General features: G+C 36.8%; 5 protein-coding genes across 11 annotated transcripts; 4 read left to right on the forward strand and 1 right to left on the reverse strand.

Annotated features, from left to right (window-relative positions):
• Positions 1-983: 983 nt before the first annotated feature.
• On the reverse strand, positions 984-4,994 carry LOC111810303 (heavy metal-associated isoprenylated plant protein 20-like). 3 transcript variants are annotated; one of them, XM_023697006.1, is made up of 5 exons: positions 4,699-4,994; positions 2,079-2,267; positions 1,619-1,776; positions 1,418-1,493; positions 984-1,322 (listed from the first exon to the last, which is right to left on the reverse strand). In XM_023697006.1, the coding sequence occupies exons 3-5, from the start codon at positions 1,697-1,699 to the stop codon at positions 1,030-1,032; spliced, it is 450 nt and encodes a 149-aa protein (XP_023552774.1). In that variant the 5' UTR covers positions 1,700-1,776; positions 2,079-2,267; positions 4,699-4,994; the 3' UTR covers positions 984-1,029. The 3 variants fall into 3 exon arrangements, with proteins under 3 accessions (XP_023552774.1, XP_023552783.1, XP_023552767.1); XM_023697015.1 differs by lacking the exon at positions 4,699-4,994 and adding an exon at positions 2,591-2,613; XM_023696999.1 differs by lacking the exon at positions 4,699-4,994 and adding an exon at positions 2,359-2,537.
• Positions 4,995-5,172: 178 nt separating this feature from the next.
• Positions 5,173-6,527, forward strand: LOC111781303 (putative methyltransferase DDB_G0268948). Its single transcript, XM_023661818.1, has 2 exons — positions 5,173-5,689; positions 5,779-6,527. Exons 1-2 carry the CDS (start codon positions 5,531-5,533, stop codon positions 6,412-6,414), a joined length of 795 nt encoding a protein of 264 aa, XP_023517586.1. The 5' UTR covers positions 5,173-5,530; the 3' UTR covers positions 6,415-6,527.
• Positions 6,528-7,086: 559 nt separating this feature from the next.
• Positions 7,087-10,770, forward strand: LOC111805052 (protein trichome birefringence-like 18). 2 transcript variants are annotated; one of them, XM_023689922.1, is made up of 4 exons: positions 7,087-7,268; positions 7,628-8,453; positions 8,769-9,043; positions 9,728-10,770. In XM_023689922.1, the coding sequence occupies exons 2-4, from the start codon at positions 7,817-7,819 to the stop codon at positions 10,535-10,537; spliced, it is 1,722 nt and encodes a 573-aa protein (XP_023545690.1). In that variant the 5' UTR covers positions 7,087-7,268; positions 7,628-7,816; the 3' UTR covers positions 10,538-10,770. The 2 variants fall into 2 exon arrangements, with proteins under 2 accessions (XP_023545690.1, XP_023545698.1); XM_023689930.1 differs by having other exon boundaries at positions 7,099-7,268; positions 7,610-8,453.
• A 1,095-nt stretch (positions 10,771-11,865) lies between these two features.
• LOC111796066 (ABC transporter G family member 7-like) lies at positions 11,866-21,728 on the forward strand. 4 transcript variants are annotated; one of them, XR_002815286.1, is made up of 14 exons: positions 11,866-12,376; positions 12,750-12,943; positions 13,062-13,212; positions 13,549-13,681; positions 14,130-14,331; positions 14,799-15,069; positions 15,284-15,415; positions 15,669-15,889; positions 16,281-16,493; positions 16,595-16,679; positions 17,131-17,296; positions 17,354-18,277; positions 18,351-18,621; positions 21,399-21,708. XR_002815286.1 is itself a non-coding variant. In XM_023678758.1 (12 exons), exons 1-12 carry the CDS (start codon positions 12,092-12,094, stop codon positions 18,359-18,361), a joined length of 3,045 nt encoding a protein of 1,014 aa, XP_023534526.1. In that variant the 5' UTR covers positions 11,866-12,091; the 3' UTR covers positions 18,362-18,672. The 4 variants fall into 4 exon arrangements, 1 of the variants encoding a protein (XP_023534526.1); XR_002815284.1 differs by having other exon boundaries at positions 17,131-18,277; positions 18,532-18,621; positions 21,399-21,728; XR_002815280.1 differs by having other exon boundaries at positions 17,131-18,277.
• A 2,002-nt stretch (positions 21,729-23,730) lies between these two features.
• LOC111777246 (probable ribose-5-phosphate isomerase 2) lies at positions 23,731-27,717 on the forward strand. The gene is made up of 5 exons (XM_023656760.1): positions 23,731-23,801; positions 24,601-24,738; positions 25,206-25,243; positions 25,607-25,649; positions 26,249-27,717. Exon 5 carries the CDS (start codon positions 26,576-26,578, stop codon positions 27,401-27,403), a length of 828 nt encoding a protein of 275 aa, XP_023512528.1. The 5' UTR covers positions 23,731-23,801; positions 24,601-24,738; positions 25,206-25,243; positions 25,607-25,649; positions 26,249-26,575; the 3' UTR covers positions 27,404-27,717.
• Positions 27,718-27,883: the final 166 nt, after the last annotated feature.

The following is a 27,883-nucleotide window of genomic DNA, read 5'->3' on the forward strand; positions in this document are numbered from 1 at the left end:
ATATATTCTCATTAAATCTAAAAAGTGAATAAATTATTTAATATTCATATAATTAAACCATTCTTTCCACTCAAATTATTATTATTATTATTATTTTTTATTATTATTTTAAAGCTTGCCTATAATTGGAGTTGGAGGGAACCAAACTTTATATTAAAATAATAATAATATAATAATAAAAGAAAAAGTGCTTAAGCATTTATACCTTTTTTTTTTATTATTATTATTAATATTATTAATTTTTTCTGTAAATATTCTGATTTAAAGAGAAAATTTGTTGATTTTCAATTGCAAATTTTTGAAATTAAATGTTCCATTTAGGGTTCTCAAAATGAATTTGAATAATTAGATTCTTTTTTATTATTAAAATATTGTATTCATGTAACAAATAATTTGTTTTAAAATTGTTTATTACGACCATATTTTAACTTCTAATAAATAAATGTTAGAATTAATACTTTAATTATAAAATAATTGTAACTTTTCGATAGATGAAGTAAAAATAAGTAATAGTGAATGTTAACATAATGGTTCGTACCCAAGAAGTCTAATATCTATCGAGGAAGATTTTGAAATGGTAACTCAATTGTTAATATCTCGCTCGACATGCTCGATGCACCAACATTTAAAAATTTGGACCGATAGCTACCCACCTAGGATTAGAGGTGTTCATAGGGTAGAGTTGGGGAAGCCTTCCTGATCTAGCTCGACATGCTCTATGTACCAACATTTTAAGATTTGGACCGATAACTACCCATCTAAGATTAGAGGTGTTCACAGGGTAGAGTCGGGGAAGCCTTCTATGCAGTAGCCGTGATCATCCTTCCAATTTTTTATTTTTATTTTTATAAAAGTATTATTAAAAACTTTCTAAAATCATTATTTAAAGAGAAAATCGAATGAAAATTACTTTCTAGTTTTTTTTAGTATAATAAATAAATATGAAATGGAGTATGGGGTAAAAAGTATTGGAGTAAAAATTAATTTCNAAAAAAAAAAAGAAAGAAAGAGGTTGGATAATGGTTTGAATTACATAACGAAGCAGCCGTTAGGATTGTCATCGCTAAACATGGTGGTGAGCTTCTCGTCGACGGCATTAGGGCTTGGGACTGCCTGAACGGCGTTTTTAACGAAGCCCGCCGGCGCCCTTTTGTCGTAGGCCTGCGCCACGTAGGGATACGCCACCACATTGTACGGCACATACGGCCATAGCTCCGCCATTTTCCCTGTTCTTCTCACTTTCTTCAACACTCTGTTCTCATCAACGAACCCGATCACTGTAACTTTACCCTGTTTTCTGTTTATTTCCACCGTCTTCACGCCTGTATTCCACAAATTAATCTTAGAACATGAAATTATTATTCTCTCATTTTCTTCTTCAATGGCGGATTCCAAAATCAAAATGGGTTTGTCGGACCTTTCATTTTGGAGACGGCGTTTCTTACTCGACGCTCGCAGCCGTCGCAGTCCATTTTGACCTTGATCTCCACTGTCTACACTCGTCAAAAACAAAACCCACCATTAAAGAGTGAGTTTAAAGCTTAATCTGATTAAGACATTATAAATCAGAGAGTAAAAGTGGATGATTTTGAAAGTAAAAGAGAAAAATGGAGGGAACCTGCAATGGCTTTTTGTTCCTTTGTCTGGAAATGGTCACAAAATCAGAGATTAAATCTGAGACAGAGTCAAGAATGCCCATTTTTTGGTCTCTGTCTTTCTCTGGGTTTGAGCTTTAAATGGAGCTCCAAGTTATGAGGAAGAAGGAGATGGGTGTATCTGCAAAGTTTAGAGGAAGGAGGGGGTATATATATAAATATGGGAACTTATGAGTGCAAGTGGGAAATAAAATTAATTTAAGAACAGAGCTAAGAATGGAGAATTGAATTGATTTTAATAAATAAAACTTTAGTGGTTTGAATTGAATTGATTCCATGTGTTTGGGGGCTTTTTATAAATAAAAAAGATACAAAAAGGGGGCTTTTGGCAAGTTTTGTCTTGGGACTGTGGGTGATTCTAGAACAACTTTTAAAAGATTAAATAATAATAATAATAATTAATGCCCCCCTCCCCCGTCTTACCGCGTCTGCTGGCACTAGTCGGGGCTTCTTTCTCGAGTCCTATCATGATCGTGCACTTGACGAAAGAGCTTTACAAGCAGCATTGCTCTTCTTCAGTCATGCAATATTGCTGAATCGGACTTTCGACCATTGTCCAAGATTCTCCACTGCTACTTCCATGGGAGTCCAAGTTGTGTCTTAGCTGATCATCTGAACTTCAAACATATGTAATTATCAATTCTATAACTATTTCATTAAATTAAATCATTACGTAATGATTTATATGTATATATGAATTTACTTGGAAGGCAAAGCAATAATAAATGCACTTTTCACAGTTCCCTACTGAATATGCAAATCATATTGCAAAATCCTCAGCCTCATCTCTTCATTCAAGATAGGCACTATGTGTGTGAGATCCCATATCGATTGGAGAGGAGAATGAAGAACGCTATGTGTGTGAGATCCCATATCGATTGGAGAGAAGAATGAAGAAAGTTAGGTTTCCAAGAGGGTGAATTGTGAGATCTCACATTGGTTGGAGAAGGAAATGAAGAACGCTGGCCCCCCAATAAGATGGATTGTGAGATCCCACATCGGTTGGAGAGGGAGACGAAGCATTCCTTACAAGGGCGTGGAAACCTCGCCCTAGCAAATGGGTTTTAAAAACCTTGAGGGAAGCTCAAAAGGAAATACCCAAACAAGACCATGTCGGTTGGCGGTTGGCAGGGGACTTGGGCTGCTACACTGCCTCAGCCTCAAGTACCTGCTAAAACCATATTTATGATCAATGAATATGGTTCATATACATTTATAAACAGCAGATTTAGTTGTTGAAGAAACTAAAGATTGTTTATGCTTGGCAGGAAGAAATGAAATGCATGGAAGGTAGAATACTAAATGCAAGAACTGGCAGATTTTAATATTGATTGAGCAATAAATAAGACTATGATGCCTTTTCTGTGCCAAAAGACGAGCTCACCTAAGAGAACATGATTTCACTTGCACTGGTTTGATTGTGAACTCAACTCAACAAGGAGGTTTGAAATAGACCCGGGGTAACCGTTCAAGCCCATCGCTGACAGATATTGTCTCCAAGTCCACCGTTAACAGATATAGTTCTCTTTCAGCTTTCCCTTTCGGGCTTCTCCTCAAGGTTTTAAAATGCGTCAACTAGGGAGGGTTTCCACACCTCCAACCGATGTGGGATCCCAGACCCTGCTTGGGTTTCAGAATATTCACATCGCCTCAGCGAGTGCACGGATCGGTCTACCAACCATTCCAGCCAGAACACAGTGCTGAAAGAGAATTTCTAGCATGTAAAAATCAAGAAATGAAGCACAATTGACATCATACAGCAATAACAAAACACTTATTTCTCATCTCACCACAGCTAAAGAATGCACGAACAGCTTGGAGATGGCAATATAAATTAAAACCCCTCCGGAGTAGACTCCTAATCAAGCAATCGTAGACTACAAATTACACTCAGTCACTTTACCTGTCATTTGATAGCTTCTACTCGTCTATCTCAGAAGCGTCACCATGGTTTAATCCAAATGAGCACTTCCCGTCCTTCAAAAATGAATGGAGACATGTTTCCTATAATCTAAAGCTTGAAAACTATATTGTTTTCAATCGAGGATGGACCAAAATTAGCCAAGTGAAAGTGCAACCAAATAGCCATAATTGCAGCATCCCAAATGGCTGTAAGATAAAATCCAAGAGGAGTACCTTGTAACAACCCAAGCCCACCGCTAGTAGATCTTGTCCTCTTTAGATTTTTCCTTCCAAGCTTCCCCTCAAAGTTTTTAAAACATGTCTGCTAGAAAGAGGTGTCCACACCCTTATAAAGAATGTTTCGTTCCCCTCTCCAACCGATGTGGGATCTCACAATCCACACCCTTTGGAGCTAGCGTCCTCGCTGGCAATTGCTCTTCAACCGATGTGGGATTTCACAACGTAATGATATGAAATTAGTTAAAATCCATTACACCCTTGTGTAGGAATGTGCAATGGAATAATGAAAAATTTTCAAAACGGTCTTAGGCAAGTGTATGGGACTCAAACTTCAGCCACATTTAACTAGCCATACCTTGGCAGCAGCTTCCTTTTTCTGCCAAGCAAATCAACACAAAACCTCACCAGGTCATCTCTTTTAGACAATATATGTAAGCTAGAGAGAATCAGAAACTTCCTGATCAATGTTAGCAAATGAAAACTCATTTAAAGACCTAAGCTAATCCCTCCTTCACAAGGTCATAATTCAAGCCTGGAAAGCAGACACAGTAACTTCATACAATCAGGACAAGATACTAAAAATCAATCAGGACAACTTCATACACATATCAGGCCACGATAGATCACCAACGTCGGGTGATATTTGGAAGATCACAAACGACAATAAATTCACTGCAAAAGCCCAAAATTATGATCCAAGTAAAGAACAATCTAAAACACATAAATGCACATTAACCAGAAAAGTATGCAGAGCAATCGAGATTCAACCAATTGGCATAATCCATCACACTCAAAGTGATAAACCAATCCCAACCACAGTCAATCTCGAGCAGAACCGCTGCAGCATGCAAAGTCGTGGCAAGGTAAGAGGATCCACTGTAAGTCATACGATCGGGCTTACCAGCAACATCCACATTCCCGCAACCTCAAATCGCCGGAACAGAATTCACCGCCACGGCTAGCTGTCGCCTATCTCCATCGGACGGCGAGTATCAGCCCAAATATCCTATCCTTTCTTTTTCTTCTCGCTCCAAAAAAACGTATAAGAAAAGGATCGTCGATATCACGCTCTCCAGTGGCGCGTTCAGTTGAACTCCATTTTTTACCGCTCCTTTTATACCGTCGGATTTTCTATTTTTACCTACGGTAATAATTATGATTTTAAAATTTCTCTTGGTATCTAAACTTTTATAATTATAATTTTATTATTTAAATTTTGATAGTTTAAAATAATTATACTTTTATTATTATCCAGAAATATAATATTCTTCAAAGAAAATACTTCTAACCAATTTTTAAAATTTTTAAAATTAAATTTTGCAAATTTGAAAGTATAAATATTTTTTAAAAATTAAAAACTTTATTATACAGATAAAAGAATAACATTGTATTTTAACAAAATTATGAGAATAAATTTATAATTTTAGGTAAAAAATTTTAGAGGACCAATGCGTTGGCGTCACTATCTTCCCATTCCATCGTGCCGTGTTTGAACACTCCATCGTTGGCCTCAGAAAATTGACAATAGAACGTGAACGCGGCAATGAACCACCACGAGAATCGATGAACTTCAAAACTTTCCTCTCAGTATCTGCATCACTTTATCATCCACTCGAAATTATTTAAATGATCGAGTGACGAAACAGTTTTCTACGTTATCTAAAATCAAACCTCTGTCGTTTGTGTTTAAATTCTCACAGATCCATGGCAATCCCGATTTGAAAGTTGCAACAATGGCGGACAAGTATGAGAAAGAGAATTTGGCCGAGAAATACTTAGAAGGAAGACCTAGATCTTACCCTGCCGACTGGTACTCTAAACTCGCCGCCCTCACCGCTGGCCATTCCCTCGCCTGTGACTTCGGCACCGGCAATGGCCAAGCCGCTCTCGGCGTAAGTGTGTTTGGATTTTGATTTATCTTGTTATGTAATCGTTGTAGCGATCTTCGTGAAATCTCGATTTGATTTTGATTCAATGGCAGGTTGCAGAGCATTACGAAAAAGTAATCGGAATCGATGTGAGCAAATCGCAATTAGAATGCGCGATGAAGCACGAAAGAGTTCAATACCTCCACTTACCGACCTCGATGAGCGAAGACGAGATGGTGAAATCAATCGGCGCTGACAACACCGTAGATCTGATCGTTTCCGCCGAGGCCGTGCACTGGTTCGATCTGCCGAAATTCTACGCCGTCGCCTCTCGTCTTCTCCGGAAGCCAGGCGGAATCATCGCGGTTTGGGGATATTACTACATATCCTTGAACGAGGCCTTCGATGCCGCGATGAATCGATTGACGGAAGCCACGCTGCCGTTTTGGGATCAGAAAGTGAAGGAATACGTCCTGAACGATTACAAGACGCTTCCGTTCCCGTTCGAGAGCGTGGGGATCGGATCTGAAGGGAAGCCGGAGCCATTGGAGATGGAACAGGAGTTCTCCTTTGAAGGAATGTTGAAGTATCTGAAATCGATGGGGCCAGTGATTTTGGCGAAGGAGAACGGCGTGGATGTGATGTGTGAAGAAATGGTTAAGGAGCTGAGAGATGCTTGGGGCGGCGGAGATTTGGTCAGAACCGTCGTGTATAAATGCTTCATGCTCGCCGGAAAAGTTAAACCCTAACGAATTACCGGAGAATAATTAATGAATTTCCTTTTGCATTATTGGTTTCCATAAATTTGTCGCAATTTCAATTTATTTTATATAATTTCAAAAATTTCCGAAGGTGTTTCTTACGATTTAGCTCAAACTTTCTTAAATAAAAATTTCCTAATTGGTAATCTTATATATAGTATATAAATAAATATAAAATATTAATTTTACTGCCCCCAATAACAGGGTGGTAATTCAAATATTTTTTAGACCAAATTTAATGGTTATGGTTCCACCAAACAAAACCGTTCTTATTAAATATTCTTTTCAATCCATTCTAATCATTTTTGTTTAAATTTTTATTTTCAAATAAAAATAAAACATCTACTATTTATTTTCAAACATTTAATTACAAAATAATTTATTTTCAAGACATATTTTAAAAAATTATCTTCCAAATAGTTAAAAGAATAAATAATAAAAATAAAAATGAATTAAATATATGTATATATAATTATATTTAAATAAAAATATATATTTTAAAATTAATAGTAAATTCGGGTTGGTTCAATTGAATCTAATTTTGTTACGTAGGAATAACTCAATTGATAAGTTGAATCTAATTCGATCCAAAATTGAACCTATTGAATTGGGTTGGGTTGGGTCGATCGTATTTGCTAGTCATTCTATATATATTGGGAGCGAAGAAATATATATGCCATCCCAAAAGAAGTAACTTATCATTTATATTTCAACTAAAAAAATCCTTCCGCAGAGATTCTATCTCCTCCACCGCACTCCCAAACAAATCACCTGTCAATTGCACCGAAAGATTTCCAGATTCCGGCCATTCTCTTCTCTGTGTTCTTCCCCTCTCCTTTGTGGTAATTCTTCTGATTTATGCTGAATCTTGTTTTTGATGTTCTTTCATTCTAAATCTCGCTCCATTGATGCGCAAATTGGATTTGAATGTTGCTTTTCCGGTGGTGATTGTTCTTTTCTTTACTTGATGGCTTATAGATTCGAAATTTCGATCATGGGTTTTCCTTTCTTTTTTTTTTTTTTTTTTTTTTTTTTCGGAATGTATGTTTGGCGGTGTGCCTCTGCGTGTTTTGTTGCGTTTATGTTGACTTTCTTGCTATTAATTTGTTCTCCGTTTCGGTAACTGTTTTTGAATTTTAGCCTGCGATCTCGCAATTTAATTAAATGTTTGTTTATCCCTTAGTGCTTGATTGATGTACAGGTTCGTTGGAGGAAATTCAACTCGGGTGTTAATCACTCAGATCGCTTCCAAATTGACAATACGATTGTGATTAAATCCTGTGCTGGAAGTGAATGCCTAAACTGGGATTTTGAATTGTTGGTATTAATGGGCAAGACGTTGATTACGAAGTATCTATCGATTTGAAGCTGAGGTTTAATTTGGGAAGTCATGACTTGGGCCATGCGGAAGGGTTTTGCTGTATATCCTCGAACAATTTCTTGGATTGCTATTTCAGTTGGAGGATTGGCCATGTTCCTCATCTTTGGCTCTTGGTTTTTAGTCTCCTACCCATTAGGTTCCATAATGCGCGGGTACTTCTACGGTGTTAATAGTTCAAAGGATTTGGATTTTGTAATTTCTCTAGGAAATCAAAATGCTACTGTTCTTGCCCATGACAGCAATTTAGATCTTGTACCAAAAAAGTTCCCTTCAGATGAGGTTATAGTTGACAAGAAAGTTGAATCTGAGTCAAATCCACCTCCTCAAAGTAGTTCAAATACACCTGCGAATGATGAAAATTCAAATGTAATTGCTAAGGATTTGTTGCCCAAGTCCAAGTCACCAGATGCCACGAATTCGAGTAGTCAGTCAGTTCCAGAAACCAAGGAGAAGAGAGATGAATGGACGATTCCTTCAGTAGTGTCTTCAAAAGAGTCGAAGGATGATATCGATACATCTAAATCTGAAAATGCTGAAGCTGGTGGATCTGTTTCCAAAGGTTCTTTAAGCAATTCCAGTGATACAGATATGGGTTCTAAAAATCCAGATCCTCCGCCAACTAATGGGAGCACAGCATCAGATTTAGGTAACCTTTTGTGAAATGGGTACCTCAACTAGTTGTATTTCATGTTTGAACATAATATTGGTTTTGCGAGGATTTTTGTATGATGAATATCATATCATTGCATCTCCCCATGTGGTTCTTTTAGTTCATCTGTTTTTACTTACTATGGTTTGCCACTATAGATCTTCATCCTTAGGATGTTTCTTATTGATTCAAGGAGAAGATACTGCCATGAAATAACTTGTTCAACTCTCTTTTCCTCTTCCCTATCCTTTTTTGTTTCTTTCCTTCCCATTTAAGATTATAATTGTTTTTATTTACTGTCCTATCATGCAGGCTGTGATTTGTACCACGGAACTTGGGTTTATGATTCTGCAGGACCATTATATAAAAATAATTCATGCCCTGTCCTGTCACAGATGCAGAACTGTCAGGGAAATGGGAGGCCAGACAAGGAGTATGAGAATTGGCGATGGAAGCCCTCTCAATGTAACCTCCCAAGATTTGATCCTAAGAAGTTTTTGAAGTTGATGAGTGGGAAGACACTTGCTTTTATCGGTGACTCAGTTGCTCGAAATCAAATGGAGTCATTGTTGTGCATTTTGTGGCAGGTTATTGCTGATTTTAGATTTTGTTTTGATTGAAACTCGATCTTTTTCCCTCTTTCGATTGCATTGGAAGATGACGAAGGGTGACAGTGTGCAGTGAATATTGAATATTCTGTACTTTCTATGTGTTTTTGAAGCTTTATACAAAGAGCCCTTTATGATCTAGTTCTTTCTGAATATGTTAGGTCGAGAAAACAATTAATTGAACTAAACTAAATAATTGCTCATCCTGGAGCAATTGTGTAGGTGGGGGATGCTGGTGAACTCAAGCTTCTATATTTGTTTGTAGATGGTTCAAATTGGTGCAATGCACTAGATTTGATATCAAGTTTATCGGGTCTTGCACGAATGTCAGGGAAAAAGTGGCATTGATTCTTAAATTAACTAAGAACTGAACTCCTTGATGTTTATCATCTATTAAACACCACCATTACAGGTGCAGTTAACTTTGCAACTTTGCTGGGATTGACACTTCAGGCATACATTTTCCTTCAAGGAAGAGATGTGCTTTGTGTCTATGTTTGAATGTTTAGCTCATATGTGAGAGAAGTAACTGATTTGAGATTTCCATTCTAACTTTTATCCTAAATATTTTGGATCCTTTTTTGTTTTTGTCGTGTATTTATTTGATCATTCAGATAGTTTTCAAATGCTTTTCTAATTTGAAAGTTTCTCTAATGTGTTCAGGTTGAAGTTCCTAAAAACAGGGGAAACAAGAAAATGCAAAGATATTATTTCAGGTCGACTTCTGTGATGATTGTTCGAATATGGTCATCATGGCTTGTGAAGCAAACAAATGAACCTTTAGATTTTGCCCAAGATGGTGTTGTCAAACTTCACCTTGATGCTCCTGATGATCATTTCATGGAATTTGTTCCAAATTTTGATGTCATTGTCATGTCATCTGGTCACTGGTTTGCCAAGCAGTCAGTTTACGTTCTAAATAACGAGATCGTAGGAGGACAGCTGTGGTGGCCTGATAAATCTCGTCGTATGAAGGTCAACAACATTGAAGCTTTTCAAATCTCTGTTGAAACCATTCTTACTGCTCTTGCCACAAGCCCGAATTACACGGGACTAACGATCGTGCGCTCTTATTCTCCTGATCACTACGAGGGTGGAGCCTGGAATACTGGTGGATCCTGTACTGGAAAAGATAGGCCTCTTGCACTAGGAGAACGAGTGGAAAACAAATTCACTAACATCATGCATGATAAACAGCTATCTGGATTCAATGCAGCAATTAAGAAGCTGAAAAATAAATCAAGGCTAATACTTATGGACATCACAGAAGCTTTTGAATATCGGCATGATGGGCATCCAGGACCTTACAGAAATACTGACCCAAATAAACTCACCAAACGTGGGCCAGATGGAAAGCCACCACCACAGGATTGCTTACACTGGTGCATGCCGGGGCCTGTAGATACCTGGAATGAGCTTGTTCTTGATATTATACGGAGAGATTTTGAAGGTAACCAGCATTTTTCTTCGTGATATTCCTGTTTCTGACTTCATATCTGGAATTTTAGTTAAGAAAATTAAGAGAAAATTGAGTAACTTGTTTCCAAAGTTTATGTTAGGCTTGAGATGACCACATCCTTTTGTTGTTCTTTTCTTCTCCCACACTATCTTATTTATATTCATATAGAGAGAGTATTTATTGTAACACTTGGAGGATTGGAAGCTAATTTATGTATTTTAAGGGATTTCCCATCCTCGTTACTCTATCTGTGATCTTTGTTTGTTGTGTTTCTGATATTGATTTACTGGTGCCTGCATCCATGATCATATAAACCTGCTATTATGTTAGTCCTGTACTGTTATCTGCTCATATTATGATGGATCTGCTCTTTTTAGTCATCCATCTTAATCTTAGTCTCACCGTTTTAGAACGGTCTACTATGGAGAGGGTCTAGCCTACCCCCCTACTAGTGCCTCACACCGTCCGGTGATTGACTCTAATATCATTTGTAACGACTTAAGTCCGCCGCTAATAGATATTGTCCGCTTTGACCCGCTACGTATTACCATCAGTTTCATGGTTTTAAAACGCGTCTACTATGGAGGGTCTAGTCCTATTCCGACTAGTTGCTCGTACTGTCCGGTGACTGACTTTGATACCATTTGTAACGGCCTTAGTCCACCGTTAGTAGATATTGTCTGTTTCGACCTGTTACGTATCGTCGTTAGTCTCACGGTTCTAAAACTCATTTGCTAGTGAGATGATCTAGCTCTACTCCGACTTGAAAATCATGCTTGGCTTGGTCTAGTTCAATTTCATGTCTCGTAAATGTGTGAATTTAACATCGAATTTCATGTCTCGTAAATTTGTGAAATTAACATTGAAGTTCAAAGAAAAATTCAAATAAATACAAATCTTAAAGCTCGCAAATGGTAGACTTACATATTTTGAATGAGTTACGATGATATATTAATACATACAGCAAATCTTACGTATATAAATTTAAACCTCTAAGAAATATATGTTAATTACTACTTAGCTATGCTCGTATTTCCATTATAATTCATTAATTTTTGTTTTTGGAAAGTATTATTTAATACATATAGAAATGTCATTTATGGCCAACTTATAATTTCGAGGTTAAATCGGTGTAATTTTAAAGAAATTATAATAATGAAATTCATATGATTTAAAAAATAATAATTTGTCAAATTTTATGTAGGCTATTTATGAGGTTTAATTAGTTTAATAAAATTTTATTTTATAATATTAAAATTTAAGTTTGGGATTAAATTTGCAGTTTACCGCGAGTTTTAATTACCGCTCCAAACGGGTAAAGCCCGTAATTTCCGCTGGGTGGAATGTGAAGAGAGAGTGAAAGCTTCCAGTTCTGCGCGAGTGGGCTTCTTACTGATACCAAAGACACCAATCTTATCTTCTACATTACACTCGTGACTCGTCAGTTAAGAGAATCCGGCCAATTTCCTTCCGAACAAACGCTGCCACCGTCGGATTGTCCGATAGTTCCGGGGACCTTCTCGTAGTCCCTTGCGCAGTGGCGCACTGCTCAGTTCCGCCGGAGGGGAATGGTGAAATTTGACGGCCAAAGAGTGGGCCAGACGGTCATGAGCCTTGGCGCGAACGGTGTTGGCCAAGTTTTGGTCGCCGTGGCGGCGGCTTTTCTCGTCCGTCATTTGTCTGGACCTGAACCAGCTCTTCCATCGGAATACGACGTCGAGCTGGAGGACGGGGAGAAGGAAGATGGAGACATTGAAGTCGGTGAAGAAGCTCCAGTCTCCGGGAAAGTCACGCCGGTGACAATCCGCTGGTGCAATATCTCGTGCTTTCTCTCTGATAAATCATCCAAATCAGTAAGTTTAGAGTCGATTTGTGTTCTCATTAAGGTGTTTTGAGTTATGGAAAATGCAGTAGACTATCTGGATAGTGATTTACTGACTTCATTTTGAAAGTGAATGTGGCGTTTCTTTTAGTTATCACCATTGTGATTTCAGTCTTGGGGGAAATAAATTACTGGAATATGTTATGATTTGCGATTCTTATAAGTTGATTGGTTAATCCCTATTTTTGTGGCATGCAAATGCTTAAGAACATTGCTGCTCCGATTGGATATTCTAGCGTGTCTTCCATATCTGCCTGAATTGAATTTTGTGTAATTGAACCAATAATATTCATGCTTGTAAAAGCAGAGCATGATCGATTACTGATTGGAGTACCTATTGGTAGGTGAGATGGCTGCTTAAGAATGTAAGCGGAGAAGCGAAACCAGGAAGATTATTGGCAATAATGGGACCGTCGGGTTCAGGAAAAACAACGTTGCTCAATATTTTGGCGGGTCAGCTAGCGGCTTCACCGCGGTTACATCTCTCAGGCCTCATAGATTTCAATGGAAAGACTGATTCAAATAAGAGGGCTTACAGGTATGTTTCCTTTAAGAGAACATTTTAGAACATGATGCTGAGAAGGCTTCTTCATTCTATATCTCTCTATCTTTCAATCCTTTTTCTCCCGTAGACATCATTATTATCAATTTTGTAGGTTGGCATATGTGAGACAGGAGGACCTCTTTTTCTCACAGCTAACTGTGCGAGAGACACTGAAGCTTGCTGCTGAACTTCAGCTTACTGAGATATCTTCCGTAGAAGAGAGAGAAGAATATGTTAACAATCTGCTCTTGAAACTAGGTTTGGTAAGATTTATATAAAATAAATTGTTTTTCTAAGAGAGCTGATATAAGAATTTCATACGTTGTGGATGTATTATATGTTTTAGTTTCAATCTACTTTAAAGGACTATGACCAAAGCCATAGGTTCACAGCTGCCTCCTGGGTCTGATTTTCTGCTCCATTATTTGTCTGATCTTACCAAAAAATGTACACAATGCATTTCTAGGCTAAAATGCTTAGAAGAGTTTCTTTTCACATAATAGAATTATAAACTGGTTGTATAACAAGGCTCTTAGACACTATTCTGTTCACCTAAGCTTAAGCATGTTCATGCTAATTTCATATTTTGCGTAAAAAAGGTAAACTGTGCCGAATCATGTGTTGGTGATGCAAGAGTTCGTGGGATCAGTGGGGGTGAAAAAAAACGTCTGTCCCTTGCATGTGAGCTGATTGCTAGCCCCTCTGTTATATTTGCTGATGAACCAACAACAGGTAAGCATGGCCTTGTCATGAGAATTTTTTTTTGGTACAATTCGGTTGCTCTGTACTTTTGGCATCGTCGTCTATGTACGGGTCTTAGCTTCATCATTTTATATGAGTGAGGCCTATAGTACTGTACCAATCTGTTGAAACTATAAAACCACACGCTTCTTCCCCAACGTTTGCAGACCCCAGTGCTGCAAACTCTTGTTTTTCAAATTTAATATTATTAAAATTGCGGAACTTAACCAACCAGGATTCAATTGCTACTATCTAATTCTTTGTAACACCAAGTTTTTGGCTTTTCGAAACTTTTCATTTGTATTTTTTTATTTTTTATTTTATTTTATTTTTTGTTTAACATGAAAATTCACTAGTGATTGTTGATCAAAATAGCGATAACTAGAATATAAATGTACAATGTCTCTTACAAATAAAATTATAAGCATGGTGCTTTCAGGACTTGATGCATTCCAGGCAGAAAAAGTAGTGGAGACACTTAAACAACTTGCGAAGGATGGGCACACTGTAATCTGCTCCATACATCAACCAAGAGGTTCTGTGTATAGCAAATTTGATGATATCGTATTATTGACAGAGGGTGCTCTTGTCTATGTTGGTCCTGCTCACGAGGAACCTTTGGAATACTTCTCTAAATTTGGGTTGTGAGCTATATCCGTATCTCAACAAATATTTTTTTCATTTGAGATTTTCCTTGTTTACAGCATATGCCTCATCCTTCAGCGTATTTTTCATTTTTTTTAAAACTTTAGGCACATACCTCTTGATGAGTGTTGACCATGGCTGATGATTTATTTGTTGTATACTATCAAGCTTTGTACTTTTTAACCACAAATTTTCACATACAAGGTTTTAGTACTTATACTTGATTTTTGTTCTGCATTTACCAATCAATATCATATTCCAATGTTAGCATTTTACCTTTTATTCCAGTTCATTTTTCTTGTTTTACATTTTTTATAAGTTGAAGAAACTGAACATATGCGTGCAAGTTACATTTGCCTTTCCTATGTTTACTTCAATTTTCTCTTCTTTTTAAAAACAATTTCAATCAACTCAATTGGACTCCAGGTATTATAATTCACTAGTTCTCTGTTTGATTGAACAGGTATAATTGCCCGGATCATGTGAATCCTGCTGAGTTTCTGGCCGATCTTATATCAATTGACTATAGTTCTGCAGACAGTGTGTACTCCTCTCAGAAGAGGATCTACGGTCTTGTTGAGTCATTCTCTCGATACTCTTCAACAATTTTGTATGCAATCCCAATTGAGAAAAGGCAGGTCTTGGCTGGTAAGGAATCCAGGAAAAGTAAGCTTTTGAAGAAAGGAGGTTGGTGGAGGCAATTCTGCTTGCTCCTCAAGCGCGCATGGATGCAGGTAAACATTGGTCTCATTCAGGTCGAAAATATAGATAAAAGTTATAAGAGGGTGAAAAAAGAAAACCTATGCTATGCAGTTTCTGATACTATAAAAATGACCTGAGATGGACTAACAAATGGGTCACAAGTGGTTTGCCAAACGTGTAGGCTATTGTGTGAGTAGTAATTATGTTAGTTATTTTACTTGATTAAAGCTTTTAATGAATTACTAGGCTTCTCGGGATGGACCAACAAATAAGGTTCGAGCACGAATGTCCATTGCATCAGCCATCATATTTGGTTCAGTCTTTTGGAGAATGGGAAGATCTCAGACATCAATCCAGGATAGGATGGGTTTGCTTCAGGTATAAAACATTGTTGTATCTTTGGAACCATTCAAGCATTGTGGTTAAATTGCTTTGTTGTATAACTATAATATTCTGACGTTGCTTTTGTACCACAATAACGAACCAATATTCTGTTGCAATTATAATCAAAGAAGATCCCCACCCCCAACCCTACCCCTGGTTGCTAGAATTGAGAATAATTCCTGTGCAAAAATAGAACATGTTCAACCTTCTCAATCCAATTTCTGGCTATGGATATGTTTCCCTTCAGGTTGCAGCAATCAACACTGCAATGGCTGCTCTCACCAAGACTGTGGGTGTTTTTCCGAAGGAACGTGCAATTGTTGACAGGGAGCGTGCAAAGGGATCTTATACGTTAGGCCCATATCTACTTTCTAAATTGTTGGCCGAAATTCCAATTGGAGCTGCTTTTCCACTGATATTTGGCGCTATCTTGTACCCCATGGCTCGTCTTCACCCAACCGTATCAAGGTCAGGGTCTGATCATTCCGTAATTAGCTGTCAAAATCATGCACTCATTGCCACAATTAACGATTTAAAAAAATAATAATTTGTAGGGACTGGTGTTAGATATTTCTTATCCCTATTCATTTATTTCTATTTAGGATGGGATTCTCTGCTAGAAAATTTGGGCTTAAGTAGGATGTATGTTATAGGGGTTGTATCTGCAATGCTTACTATATCAATGAAAAATGTTTAATGTTCCGAAAAGAAAAGGTAGTCTTGGTCAATAAGTTTTTATTTAGTTATTAAATCTCTAGAAATTTTGCCGTTATGAATTTCATCCTCTAAGGAACGTGTGTAATAAGGCAATTAGCTCCACTCTTTCTGATGGTTGGGCTTGTAAATTTTCTACTTCTAGATTTGGGAAGTTCTGCAGTATTGTCACGGTTGAATCTTTTGCTGCATCTGCTATGGGGCTCACTGTAGGGGCTATGGTTCCTAGCACAGAAGCAGCAATGGCAGTGGGGCCCTCACTCATGACAGTTTTTATTGTTTTTGGTGGCTATTATGTAAATGCAGACAACACGCCGATCATCTTTCGTTGGATTCCTAGCGTTTCTCTTATAAGATGGTAAGTGCGTCGGATCCACTATAAGATTTTGGATATCATGTTAAATTTAAATATGATCTCTCTATTGATTCTAATGACTCGAATGACATTTCATCATTCAGGGCCTTTCAAGGGCTTTGCGTCAATGAGTTTAAAGGTCTTCAATTTGATTGTCAGCATTCATTTGATATTCAAACTGGAGAACAGGTAAGCGAGAGTATGATCTTTATTATTTAAACTTGAATATGGAATCTTCAGTATTGTGTAAGATACTAAAATGATTGAGCATGGAACAAGTCATTGAAAACTGTCGTACACCTTCTGCAGAAGTCCACAGGAACCTAATTATTTATGGCCTTATTTATTTGTATAACCATTGGGATAATATTCATTAGCTCCTCCTTGTTGTGATCCTCTGAGCTTGTGGAATTCCTTGATTCAGTTTGAAACTATAAATTGGTTAGTTATTAAACGAGTTAACTCTTGTGGCTTATTTTTATTCGGTTTTGCTTTTATCCAATAAATAGTACATTGGTATTGGGAGGAAAGATTGAACCGCTCTAAGGATATCTTTGCATAATTGGTTAGCCTTTCAGTATTCAAGACGTTATTTAAACGTGTTTCCATCCTAATGCCTTTGCTTTTCTTCAATTTGCAGGCACTCGAACGACTTTCATTTGGTCAAAGCCGTATCAGGGGTACACTGATAGCTCAAAGTAGGATACTTTTGTTCTGGTATTATACCGCTTACCTTCTCCTAGAAAAAAATAAGCCCAAATACCAGCAGCTTGAGCCACCACCTCTCGACGAAACACAGCCAGATGATCTACAAATCGAAACCTTTGACAATGACAACTTGCACAAAACTGAACGCGAAGGAGATCTACAAATCGAAACCTTTGACAATGACAACTTGCACAAAACTGAACGCGAAGGAGATCTACAAATCGAAACCTTTGACAATGACAACTTGCACAAAACTGAACGCGAAGGAGATCTACAAATCGAAACCTTTGACAATGACAACTTGCACAAAACTGAACGCGAAGGAGATCTACAAATCGAAACCTTTGACAATGACAACTTGCACAAAACTGAACGCGAAGGAGATCTACAAATCGAAACCTTTGACAATGACAACTTGCACAAAACCGAACGCGAAGGAGATCTACAAATCGAAACCTTTGACCATGACAACTTGCACAAAACCGAACGTGAAGGAGATCTACAAATTGGAACCTTTGATAATGACAACTTGGACAAAAGCCAACCTGAGGGAGAACTACAAATGAAAACCTTTGATAATGACAACTTGGACAAAAGCCAACCTGAAGGAGATCTACAAATGAAAACCTTTGATAATGACAACTTGGACAAAAGCCAACCTGAAGGAGATCTACAAATGAAAACCTTTGATAATGACAACTTGGACAAAAGCCAACCTGAAGGAGATCTACAAATGAAAACCTTTGATAATGACAACTTGGACAAAAGCCAACCTGAAGGAGATCTACAAATGAAAACCTTTGATAATGACAACTTGGACAAAAGCCAACCTGAGGGAGATCTACAAATGAAAACCTTTGATAATGAGAACTTGGACAAAACCCAACTTGAGGGAGATCTACAAACGAAAACCTTTGATAATGAGAACTTGGACAAAACCCAACTTGAGGGAGATTTACAAATTGAATCCTTTGACAATGACGACATGGAGAAACCCCCATCTCTCGAACAAGTTGAATCGAAGGATGCCGATATTGAAACACCCGAAATCGATCAAATCCGACCATTTATTCTAGAAGGTTTGTAATTATTTAGGCATTACCTGTTAATTGTTCTTAGATGTGCTGCTATTTATTAGTTCATCTCATACAGGTGCTAAGTAAGGAGATGTGATGGCAAATAAAGGAGGCTGTTGCCTTACTTAAGCTAATAAGCTGTTGTAGTTGTAGAATGTGAAACATTGCAGTTACTTTGGCACTCAATACATAATTGAGTTATGAATTTAATGTGTAATAATAATTTTGATGAGGTTTCCATTTTGGAGAGGATGAAGGATGATGGTTGGACAGCATGGATGAAGTTGTGCATCACATCATGGCATCTTGACTCCAAAGTGTAAACTAACACTTAACCCAATTAGCAGGTATTTCCACAATGTTTCTTTAATATGCTTTAAGCCACCTTTCTTTTGCAAGTTCATAGTGCATTATGCTCCCCGTTTGATTTTTCTTATCCAAGTACCCTATAGTATTTTTAAAAATGTTAACTGCAAGTTTTGTATTAAATCCTTTAGTTTTAAATTTTGTGCCGAATAAATTATCAAATTTTCAATATTGTGTCTAATATACATTTGATCTATTTCAGTTTGCATATTAGACACAAAGTTGAAATTTTAATGTCTAGTTAGACATAGAACTCATTATTAGGTTTAAAAGGTTAGTTAATTTTTTAAAAAAATGTGGAGTTTGTTAGGAATCTATTAGATATTTTGAAAGTTAAATATGTATTAGATACAAGAACTAAACTTACCATTAAACCTTTTTTTTCTATTAGATATTTTGTAATTTTGATTAGTCATATGCAAAACTCTTCTTTTACCTCATTTCTTCATCTAGTGTAAAAAGGATTGCACCACCAACTTGAACAGGTGCTTCCACATTGCTTTATCATAGAATTTAATATGCAAATTATGCTTATTAAAAGAGTGATTACCGTAGTGTTTGGCAAGTGAATATGAATGTACATATTCTAAAGTGGCTTTAAGCAAATTCATCTGTAATTAATTTTCACGAACACAAAAAGGATTAAAATTTCTTCCACAATCAATTTTAATCCTCTCAAAATCATTCCAAACCTAAGCTAAATTTGTATTATATCCACACACACACACACATATATTATAACACAATCCCTTAAGAATTAATTTGTACCGCTTCAAAACTAATTTGTTGTTCTGAAAAGTAGGGTAAATGTTAAGCTTGTTAGTCAATTTCTATGGTTCATTTTGATGCTTGGCATTTATTTAACTTCATTTTAATTGTTTATGATATGATTTCACTACTTTATCCATTATTTTCTTTCCAAGAAATATGTATGTTGCATGACGGTACGAATCTGAATTTATGGTTTCTTAGAAAGGATAAAACCACGAACTAAATAAGAATCAAGTTGGTCATCGAGTAATTCCTCTTTCAAGTGCTGAAATTTGCACTGAGATCAGATTATTCCTGGGTTTTTTAAGAGCCCAAAATTGCAAGGTATTAGCTCAGAACCATTCGAAACTCAAAAGACAAGAAAAACCCAGAAATATACACTCAATGCTTAAGCCGTATTGTCATGCCACTGTACATCTAACATACCCAAACCCCATGTTATGAACTCAAAATAATAATTAAGTATAAGGAAATCCAAGTCATAACATAGAATAAAGTCTCGTAAAACCAGCCATAGGACTAAATCCTTCCACAAATTTACATATTTGAACGAAGCTGTGCTTACTTTCCTGCAAGAGTTATGACTCATTTAGGATTTCTAATATACCCATTTGTAGAAAACTTCTCTTTATTTGAATTTCTAGTGGTTTGGGTGTCTAAGAACTTGGTGGAAAAAAAAGCCCTTAGCTTATCTGCTGCATCTTCATGATCTCAGAATCAGTGAGCCTCAGTTCCTCCTTTCCCTTCTATCTACATCAAAGAAAAATATCAGTACGTGTAGATCTGGAGCCATATCTGAAAGTAAATGCATTGTTAATAGGGCCCATTCAGTAACCATTTGTTTGTTNTTTTTTTTTTTTTTTTTTTTTTTTTTTTTTTTTTTGCAGTAGTTTCCATTTCTCTATGGGAACACTTACTCATGTCAAGTTTCAAAAGAAACAAAACAAGATTCAGAAAACGTCCATTGATTAGTTACCAAAACTTGTCTAGGAATTACTAAACATTGTTAAGAAGTCTATAATATAACAAAAACTTCATGAGATGATTGTTAATCAGGATTGGAAGGTAGAGAAACAAAGGTAGTGGATGGCGAGGGAGCTCCCTTCAGTCCAAGACGTGACAGCCATGGCTGAACTTGGCTCCTGCATCGTTGGTTCAGAAACACATCATTGTCCAAACATTTATTTCAGTTGATGAGTTATTGAGCCAACGAGTCAGCAGCTAAGTAGCAACCGAGAAGCTGCCTTGGACTGGACTGAAGAGAGCTCCCTCTTCTCATAGCCTTAGTAAAACAAATAAGAAATCTTGGGATAGAGGATTTTGAAGCTGTTGGCTCAATACCCTGCAAAGACACCGATTGTTGGTTAGCATGGGATCAAGAATGAGAAGTTGAGAGATTTATAAAGAAAAGAGGAAGAGGAAGGGGAAGGGGAAGGGGAAGGGGAAGGGGAGGTTAGGTGTTAATGTAATGCATGAAAAGACAAGAGAAAGCAAAGGACAAGTTAGCTGATGTGTTAGAAAGTGAAAGTCCTTTCATTTCAAGTGGACTGGACAAGTCTTTGGTCTTGTACTCTCTGCCTAGATTTCATATCACACAGCTGTATGGCCCAAAGCATTCTCATGCATTTCTCTCTCTACTCTCTCACTGTTTCACACACTCCGTACCCAAAACAAAACAAAATTTTGGGTACTGAAATATTTTGTGTCTATTGATTATTGAACTTTTCTATCTTATATAAATTTGAATAATCTCCTAATTAGCAGGTGCTTATTGTTATTTCATTTCCCACTCATGATCTCCATCCATGCCCACTTTGTCTCTACATTACACCACTCTTGTTTCATTCATTACTTAGCTTTTCTCTTGATGTTTATCCTCTTTTGCATTGCATAATGTTTGGTTTTAATCCTCTGCTAAGCTTTTTTTTTTTTTTTTTTTTTTTTTTTTTTTTTTTTTTTTTTTTTTTTTTTTTTTTTTTTTTGTTAGGAGACAATTTGACTGTTGATTGAAAATTTACAAAAGGAATCTTCCCCATTTGCAATGAGGGAGGTATAATATTAGACAGTTTATACCAAGATATAGCTTCGTAACTAATATTGTCGAAAAGTCTTGTGTAGGTGTGTGTCTTTACTGCTTGAGCTTTGTGGTTAAATGTGATTGCCAATGACATAGTAGATGATAGCATAAGTTCATTAATTATAGTGTATCTATTTTGTCTCGAATACATGAAAAAAGGATATAAAATCCTATTCACTCAACCTGTGAGTGAGTCGACTGAAAAGGTTGGAGATTCAAATCTTTGACTTGTTTTAGATATATCGTCTTAGACGAAAGACTAGTTCGTGTAGATGTATATATTCTTCCTCAAAATTTTAGTCTACAAAAGAAATAATAATAATAAAGAAAACTTCACTGTTTGGCATTCCGTGTACTAAACCACTCTCCACTCTCCACTCTCACTCTCAGGCTCATCAGCTTTACCTCTCTGACAAACACTCAAGAAAAACACAGCCATTTTGGTTTGGTTCTTTTCCAACCCCATTTCTAACCATCACTTCCCATTCTAACTAGTTCTCTCCCTCTCTCTCCTGGTTCACAAGTTAAACTTGCTTAATCTAGGTAAGGAAACTCAGGGTTTTCTATTTCTATTGTAACCTCTTCATTTGTACCATGTTTCTATTAGAGAAAACTAAGATTATTCTACTTGTTACCAAAACTCGTGTGTAAAACAGGGAAGGCTTCTCCGTCCTCGTCCCATGGAGATCATTTTGGTGAGCGATTAATGCTTTGAAGTTAGATTATGTTGAAGTTAAGATTGTATGAGGGGGATGATGAAAAGAGAAGGGAATATGTAGTTTGTTTGAACTTGGCGTTTAGGGTAAGTAGAGGGGAGGGGAGGGCGTGGTGTGACCTTTGGCCTTTTGGTGGGTTTCCCAGGAATCCGAATCTTAGAATCAGAAGCAAATAATGGTCATTTTTGGTGTTGTCAAGTCCTTGCTTACTTATGCTTAGGCAGGCAGGCTTTTTTGTTTAATGGTTTCTTTGGTTCCATATCATCTCCCCATGCCTTATTTCCTTGTCTGCTACTCTTCAACCACCAACCTTTCTTGTTTCTTTCTCTGCTTTCTTCTCTTGCTTTACACTTTACTAACACACAAAAGGAAATTCAAAAAGTGCCCTTCCCCTTATTAACATTGTTCCTTCTCTTCTGTTTTCCTCTCATTTTTTCTTCTCTTTTCTTTTTCTTTTAACCAAATGAATTTGGTTCATATGTTCTTCATCCATTCAATTTGAAATAGTTCTCGAGCTCAATTTGTTAATGCATTATAACTTCGATGATCACAGGTTTGAGTTCTTATCTCACGTATGGTTGAATTAAAACAAGAAAATGAATGTCTTTAAGCTTCAAGCAGTATCTGATGAATGTTTATGCTTTTCGTGTACTATGAAAGTTTTCATATTCGTTGGGTACTAATTAAACACAGAACTAAAGTTTGGGAACACGTTAAATACATTTTCAATCTAAGGATCGGAATTTATTAAAGATAACCTTAAAATTTTGAGACTTATAAACACAACCTATTCCTAAGAAATAGGCGTAAGTCATTGGCTCTAATCAAAGAAGTTGGCTATAGTCTGAACAAAACTTTGACCAAAACCAACACTTTTTATTTAGATATGTCCGGTCTTCTCTCTAATAAAATGAGAAAAGGAATCTTTCTAGAGATTTTTAAAACGAACTCAAAATGATTAGGCGTAGAGAGCAGACAAATGATGTTTAAAGTTCAAGCATAGCTTATTATTTAACCTACTTTTTTGTAAATATAAAAATTTTCTAATTTGTTAAATTTGATAGGCTCAATACTATATGCTATACAAGTTTATTCCATTAACTTTTGTCTCACTTTAAAAAGGTTTCAAATCAACGAGTCTAACCGTCTTTTTTTTATTGGGATTTTTTTAAAAAAATAACAAAATTATTATACACAAAATCAAAAGATCGGGATCCTCATTTAGTATAATGAAAAGTCGAAAAGTATGGCCAATTTCTTATCCATGGAAGGACAAATTAGTAAATTTACTCACAAGTATTATGATTTACTGTCTACATTTTTACTAATTTATCATCTAACATAAGGTTATCACAAGTTAATTTAAAATTTTTAATATTTACCGAACAGGATAATTACGATTGAAAATATTAAAAAAAAAAAAAAATACAAGGACTAAACTGAAAACAGGATTAAAAGCCGTATTTAACCTATTATTATTATTATTTTATTATTAATTTTGGCGAATCCCGCCATTCGACTCTTTACACCAACCTGGTTCGTAAGCTTCGCCGTCAATCTCTAGCTTCCCCCTGCCGTTCTCTCTCCCGCTCGCTACGTAAGTTCTCCGTTGTTCCGCCAATTCTTAGTTTCATGATTGATTTTGACTTCTAGTTTTTCCTTTTGTATGGACTGCATTCATTTTCTATCTGGATTGTTTTCTTGTCGATTTCGTTACGAGCTTTCTCGTCTCGATTTCAATGTCAGTCTATATGATACATTTCGTATTAGAAATCATCGACTTTAGCAATTCTGATTGCTTCCTCGTTGCGGTTTAGTATTCCGAGCTGACTCGAACTTGTACTCATCATCTAGTTTTGGTTGTTTCTGTATGCATTTTGTGTTGGTTAAACGCTAAATCAGTGTCCGGAACCCGAAATTTCTCTCTAGGAGATTCAATTTACTTATGGTGGTGCTCTGTATGAAATTTTCGGATGATTTTGTTTCTGTGTTTTTGGACCTCTTTGATGTCCTCTTTATAGAAAAATAAACTTTAGATTGATTTATGGAAAGACAAAATTTAGTGAAGAAGACCTACTTGCTGCAATTGTGCCGTTAATGAAGCTTATCTGCCACGCAGTAATTAGACTAATTAATTCTTGCCAGACCAAAGACAAAAATGATCCCAAAAGCAACATTTAGGCTGCTTTCCAAACTTGTTTTTGCCTTGTTCTTGTCCTGCTTGATTTTCACTTAATTGGGCCAAGTATATCACGCTCTGGAGGTCTACTCATTAGTGGTTTATCCCAGCAAATGTGCTACTCAGCACGGCCATGGGTTGTTTCCTTGGATATTTGGTGGTTGCTAAATGTCACCCACCCCCTGAATTATGCTCATTCTAGGTGTTATGTTTGTAGAGTTCCCAAACACGTCTCCATTGGGCCATCGAACTGCACTCGGTATAATCAGAGCGTGTCTCTTGGTCGTTCCTCTGTTAGGATGGCCTTCTTGGCTGATTAGCTGAATTTTCTTGTCTCTGGGGTTCCAATGCACAGGTTTGTGCTATTTTCTGCACTTCTCTCTTTCTGTATACGTTGTTATATAGTTCAAGATAGTTGCATACCTCTAAGGATTACTTGCTTGATGTTTTGCTCCTGATGGCTGTTGAAAATCTAATGATATTTGTTTGTGCCATTGCTTATCCTGTCCTCTTCTCTTGTCCATACAAGTGAGACAAAGAACTATCATATGCATATATCTATATGAATTTTGAACAGGAACTAGAATGAATTAAGATTGATCTTACTTGTTGCAAAACAAAATCTATTCTATGCTGAATAAAGAAGCTGCAATTCATCATCTAAATATTGGTTCTTTTGGGAGGTGGGGGTATCTTTCAATGTTGACGCACGTGATTTTCAATCTTATTATTATAAATGTTTGTTTTTGATCTGATGTGATCCAATCCAATCCTCATCCACATTCATTTAACTTAGTCTTACAGCCATTAATCCTTGGGCAGGGACATGGAATGCATTTACGAGCAGATGCTTTGAAAAAGTAAGCCTAAATGATGATTTATTTACACACTTATTTTCTTTAATTTCTTGTAAAGTATGACCTTGTGAGATGATAAGATCAAGCAAAAGATAGGGATGTTCATTGAAGGCAAATTACATGCCTTCTTTATTTAGTTCGATAACGACATTTTTAGAAAATATTTTATTTTTAATAAATATTTTCGTTCATATCTTTATGTCAAACATGAGTTTAGCTCAACAAATCATTATATATATATTCTTTGTTCTTATGGTTGAAGATTCAAATCTTCACCTTCTCACATTCGTTGTATTCGAGTATCTACATTCTTGAACAAATATCTAAAGTTGCATATAATAACCAAAATATTAAATTTTGAATCAGGTTATTTGTTTATCCACAATGGACGAGCGCCTCCACCAACCAGGTACTCATGAATCATTATGCGCTTTTCGAACAATAAATCTATTTTGTTCATAACAAAATTAAAGATAAATTCTACATTTTTATTTAGTTAAATAAGAAGATAAGGATAACATATATCTGTCTCATGGTTGAATTAGAATAAGGCATGAAACTGAAGGGATATTATGAAAATATTATCTTTTGCAAATGATAGTGATAAGATAGGTCTCTTCATGGCGCCACCGAAACAAAGTCAAAACAAAATTAATCAAAGATATAAGTGAAACTTCTCCCTCTTTTCCATTCCTTTCAATTAGTTAGGTCAAAAAGAAAAAGAAAAAAAAACCTAAGGCATAATTTTCAATATTAGATAAGCTATCGGTTCATATTTTGTATCAAGTCATTAATTTTTAAAGACAATAGAAAAAAATATTAAATTTTTAAACTCGTGTTTAGCAAATTATTAAATTTTAAAAAAAAATCACACAAAAATTAAAAAATGGGGTAAATAATTGTATCTAGGAATTAAATTATAAATTTGGAGTTAGATTTCATGGTTCTAACAAATATGAAATGTGATGGGTGATGGAAGCTAAAATCTTTAACAAATCTTGAATGTAGGACCAAATCTTGAATATAGGGACATGAGGCGTCGGGAACGCAACATCGTCCACCGACGTTGGTTCCTCATACCTCCCTCTCCCCCTTTAAAATGGTGCTAATTCCTGCACATTTTCCCGAGAAACAAACGGAAAATCACTGAGAAAAATCCATCCATTTTCTTTAATTTTCCTCCGCCGTTGTCGTTTTCACGCAACTGCTCTTTCCCAGACAATTGTTCATTTTTTTACGAATCTGTAAGGCCCATGTGGAACCCCTTTTGATTCTTCGGCGCCCTTACTTACCTTTTTTTTCGAATTAAATTTTGAAATCCTTGAATTTGGGGTTATGCCTGCTCCGTATTGTCGACGATTTATCGTGTCGGAGAAATCCGCCATGGAAACCGCCATTGTAGTGCCTTCTTCTACCCCATCTGGCCTTTTGGCACCGCCGTTGTCATCGGGGATTTTAACACAAGACGAATTGAAGAAGATCGCTGCGTACAAGGCCGTCGAATATGTCGAATCCGGCATGGTTCTCGGCCTTGGCACCGGCTCCACCGCCAAACACGCCGTGGATCGAATCGGCGAGCTATTGCGCCAAGGTAAGCTCAAGAATATCATAGGAATCCCCACTTCCAAAAAAACTCACGAACAAGCCCTCTCGTTAGGAATCCCTCTTTCAGACCTAGATTCGCACCCTGTTCTCGATCTCGCAATAGATGGCGCCGATGAGGTCGATCCCCATCTGAATCTTGTCAAGGGCCGAGGCGGCTCTCTTTTGAGAGAGAAAATGGTGGAAGGTGCTTGCAAGAAGTTCGTCGTGATTGTTGATGAATCGAAATTGGTTAAGTATTTGGGAGGCAGTGGGCTCGCCTTGCCGGTGGAGATTGTCCCCTTTTGTTGGAACTTCACCGCCGTCCGGCTGCAGAATCTCTTCGAAACCCATGGTTGTGTGGCAAAGCTCAGAACCTCCGGTGAAAATGGACAACCATTTGTTACTGATAATCGCAATTACATTGTGGACTTGTATTTCAAGGAAGATATTGGAGATTTGAACGTTGCTAGCGATGAGATTTTGCGGCTTGCCGGTGTCGTCGAGCATGGCATGTTCATCGGTATGGCCACCACATTGATCGTTGCAGGAGAGCTTGGGATTACCATCAAGAACAAGTAGCCATTACCAGGAAGGAAGGAAGCTGGAGATATCTTCAATGGCTTCTCAATTGGGTATTCCCTGTTCTAACCTTTTGTTTTCTGGGTTGTGAAATCATTAGCAAAGAGTTCTTGGTTCCTTAGAACCAATTATTTACAGTATTAGAATTTAGGTTTGGCTGAGTTTCTGTGACTTTGAATTGGTTTTGAATCTGTAAAGGGCTTAACCCAGTTGTGTTTTTATGTTCGAGTCACTTTTGTTATTCGTTCGAGATCAATTTAAGCTTGTTCGGAAGGACTTTGAAAGTTCTAATATCCATTTCGACTGTATTTGAATCGTGTATGTACGTTTCTATAGCCATGTAACGAGAAGTCGGGTAGTGGCGATCACATGTTTGTACTCAAACTCGAAGAACTCAAAGCATCATCGACATGGATGAGAATGAATGATGTATGTACATTTCTATAGCCATGAAACGTGAAGTCGGGTAGGAGTGAATGC

Source organism: Cucurbita pepo, chromosome LG01 (genome assembly GCF_002806865.2).
Source record: "Cucurbita pepo subsp. pepo cultivar mu-cu-16 chromosome LG01, ASM280686v2, whole genome shotgun sequence".
Lineage (NCBI taxonomy): Eukaryota > Viridiplantae > Streptophyta > Magnoliopsida > Cucurbitales > Cucurbitaceae > Cucurbita > Cucurbita pepo.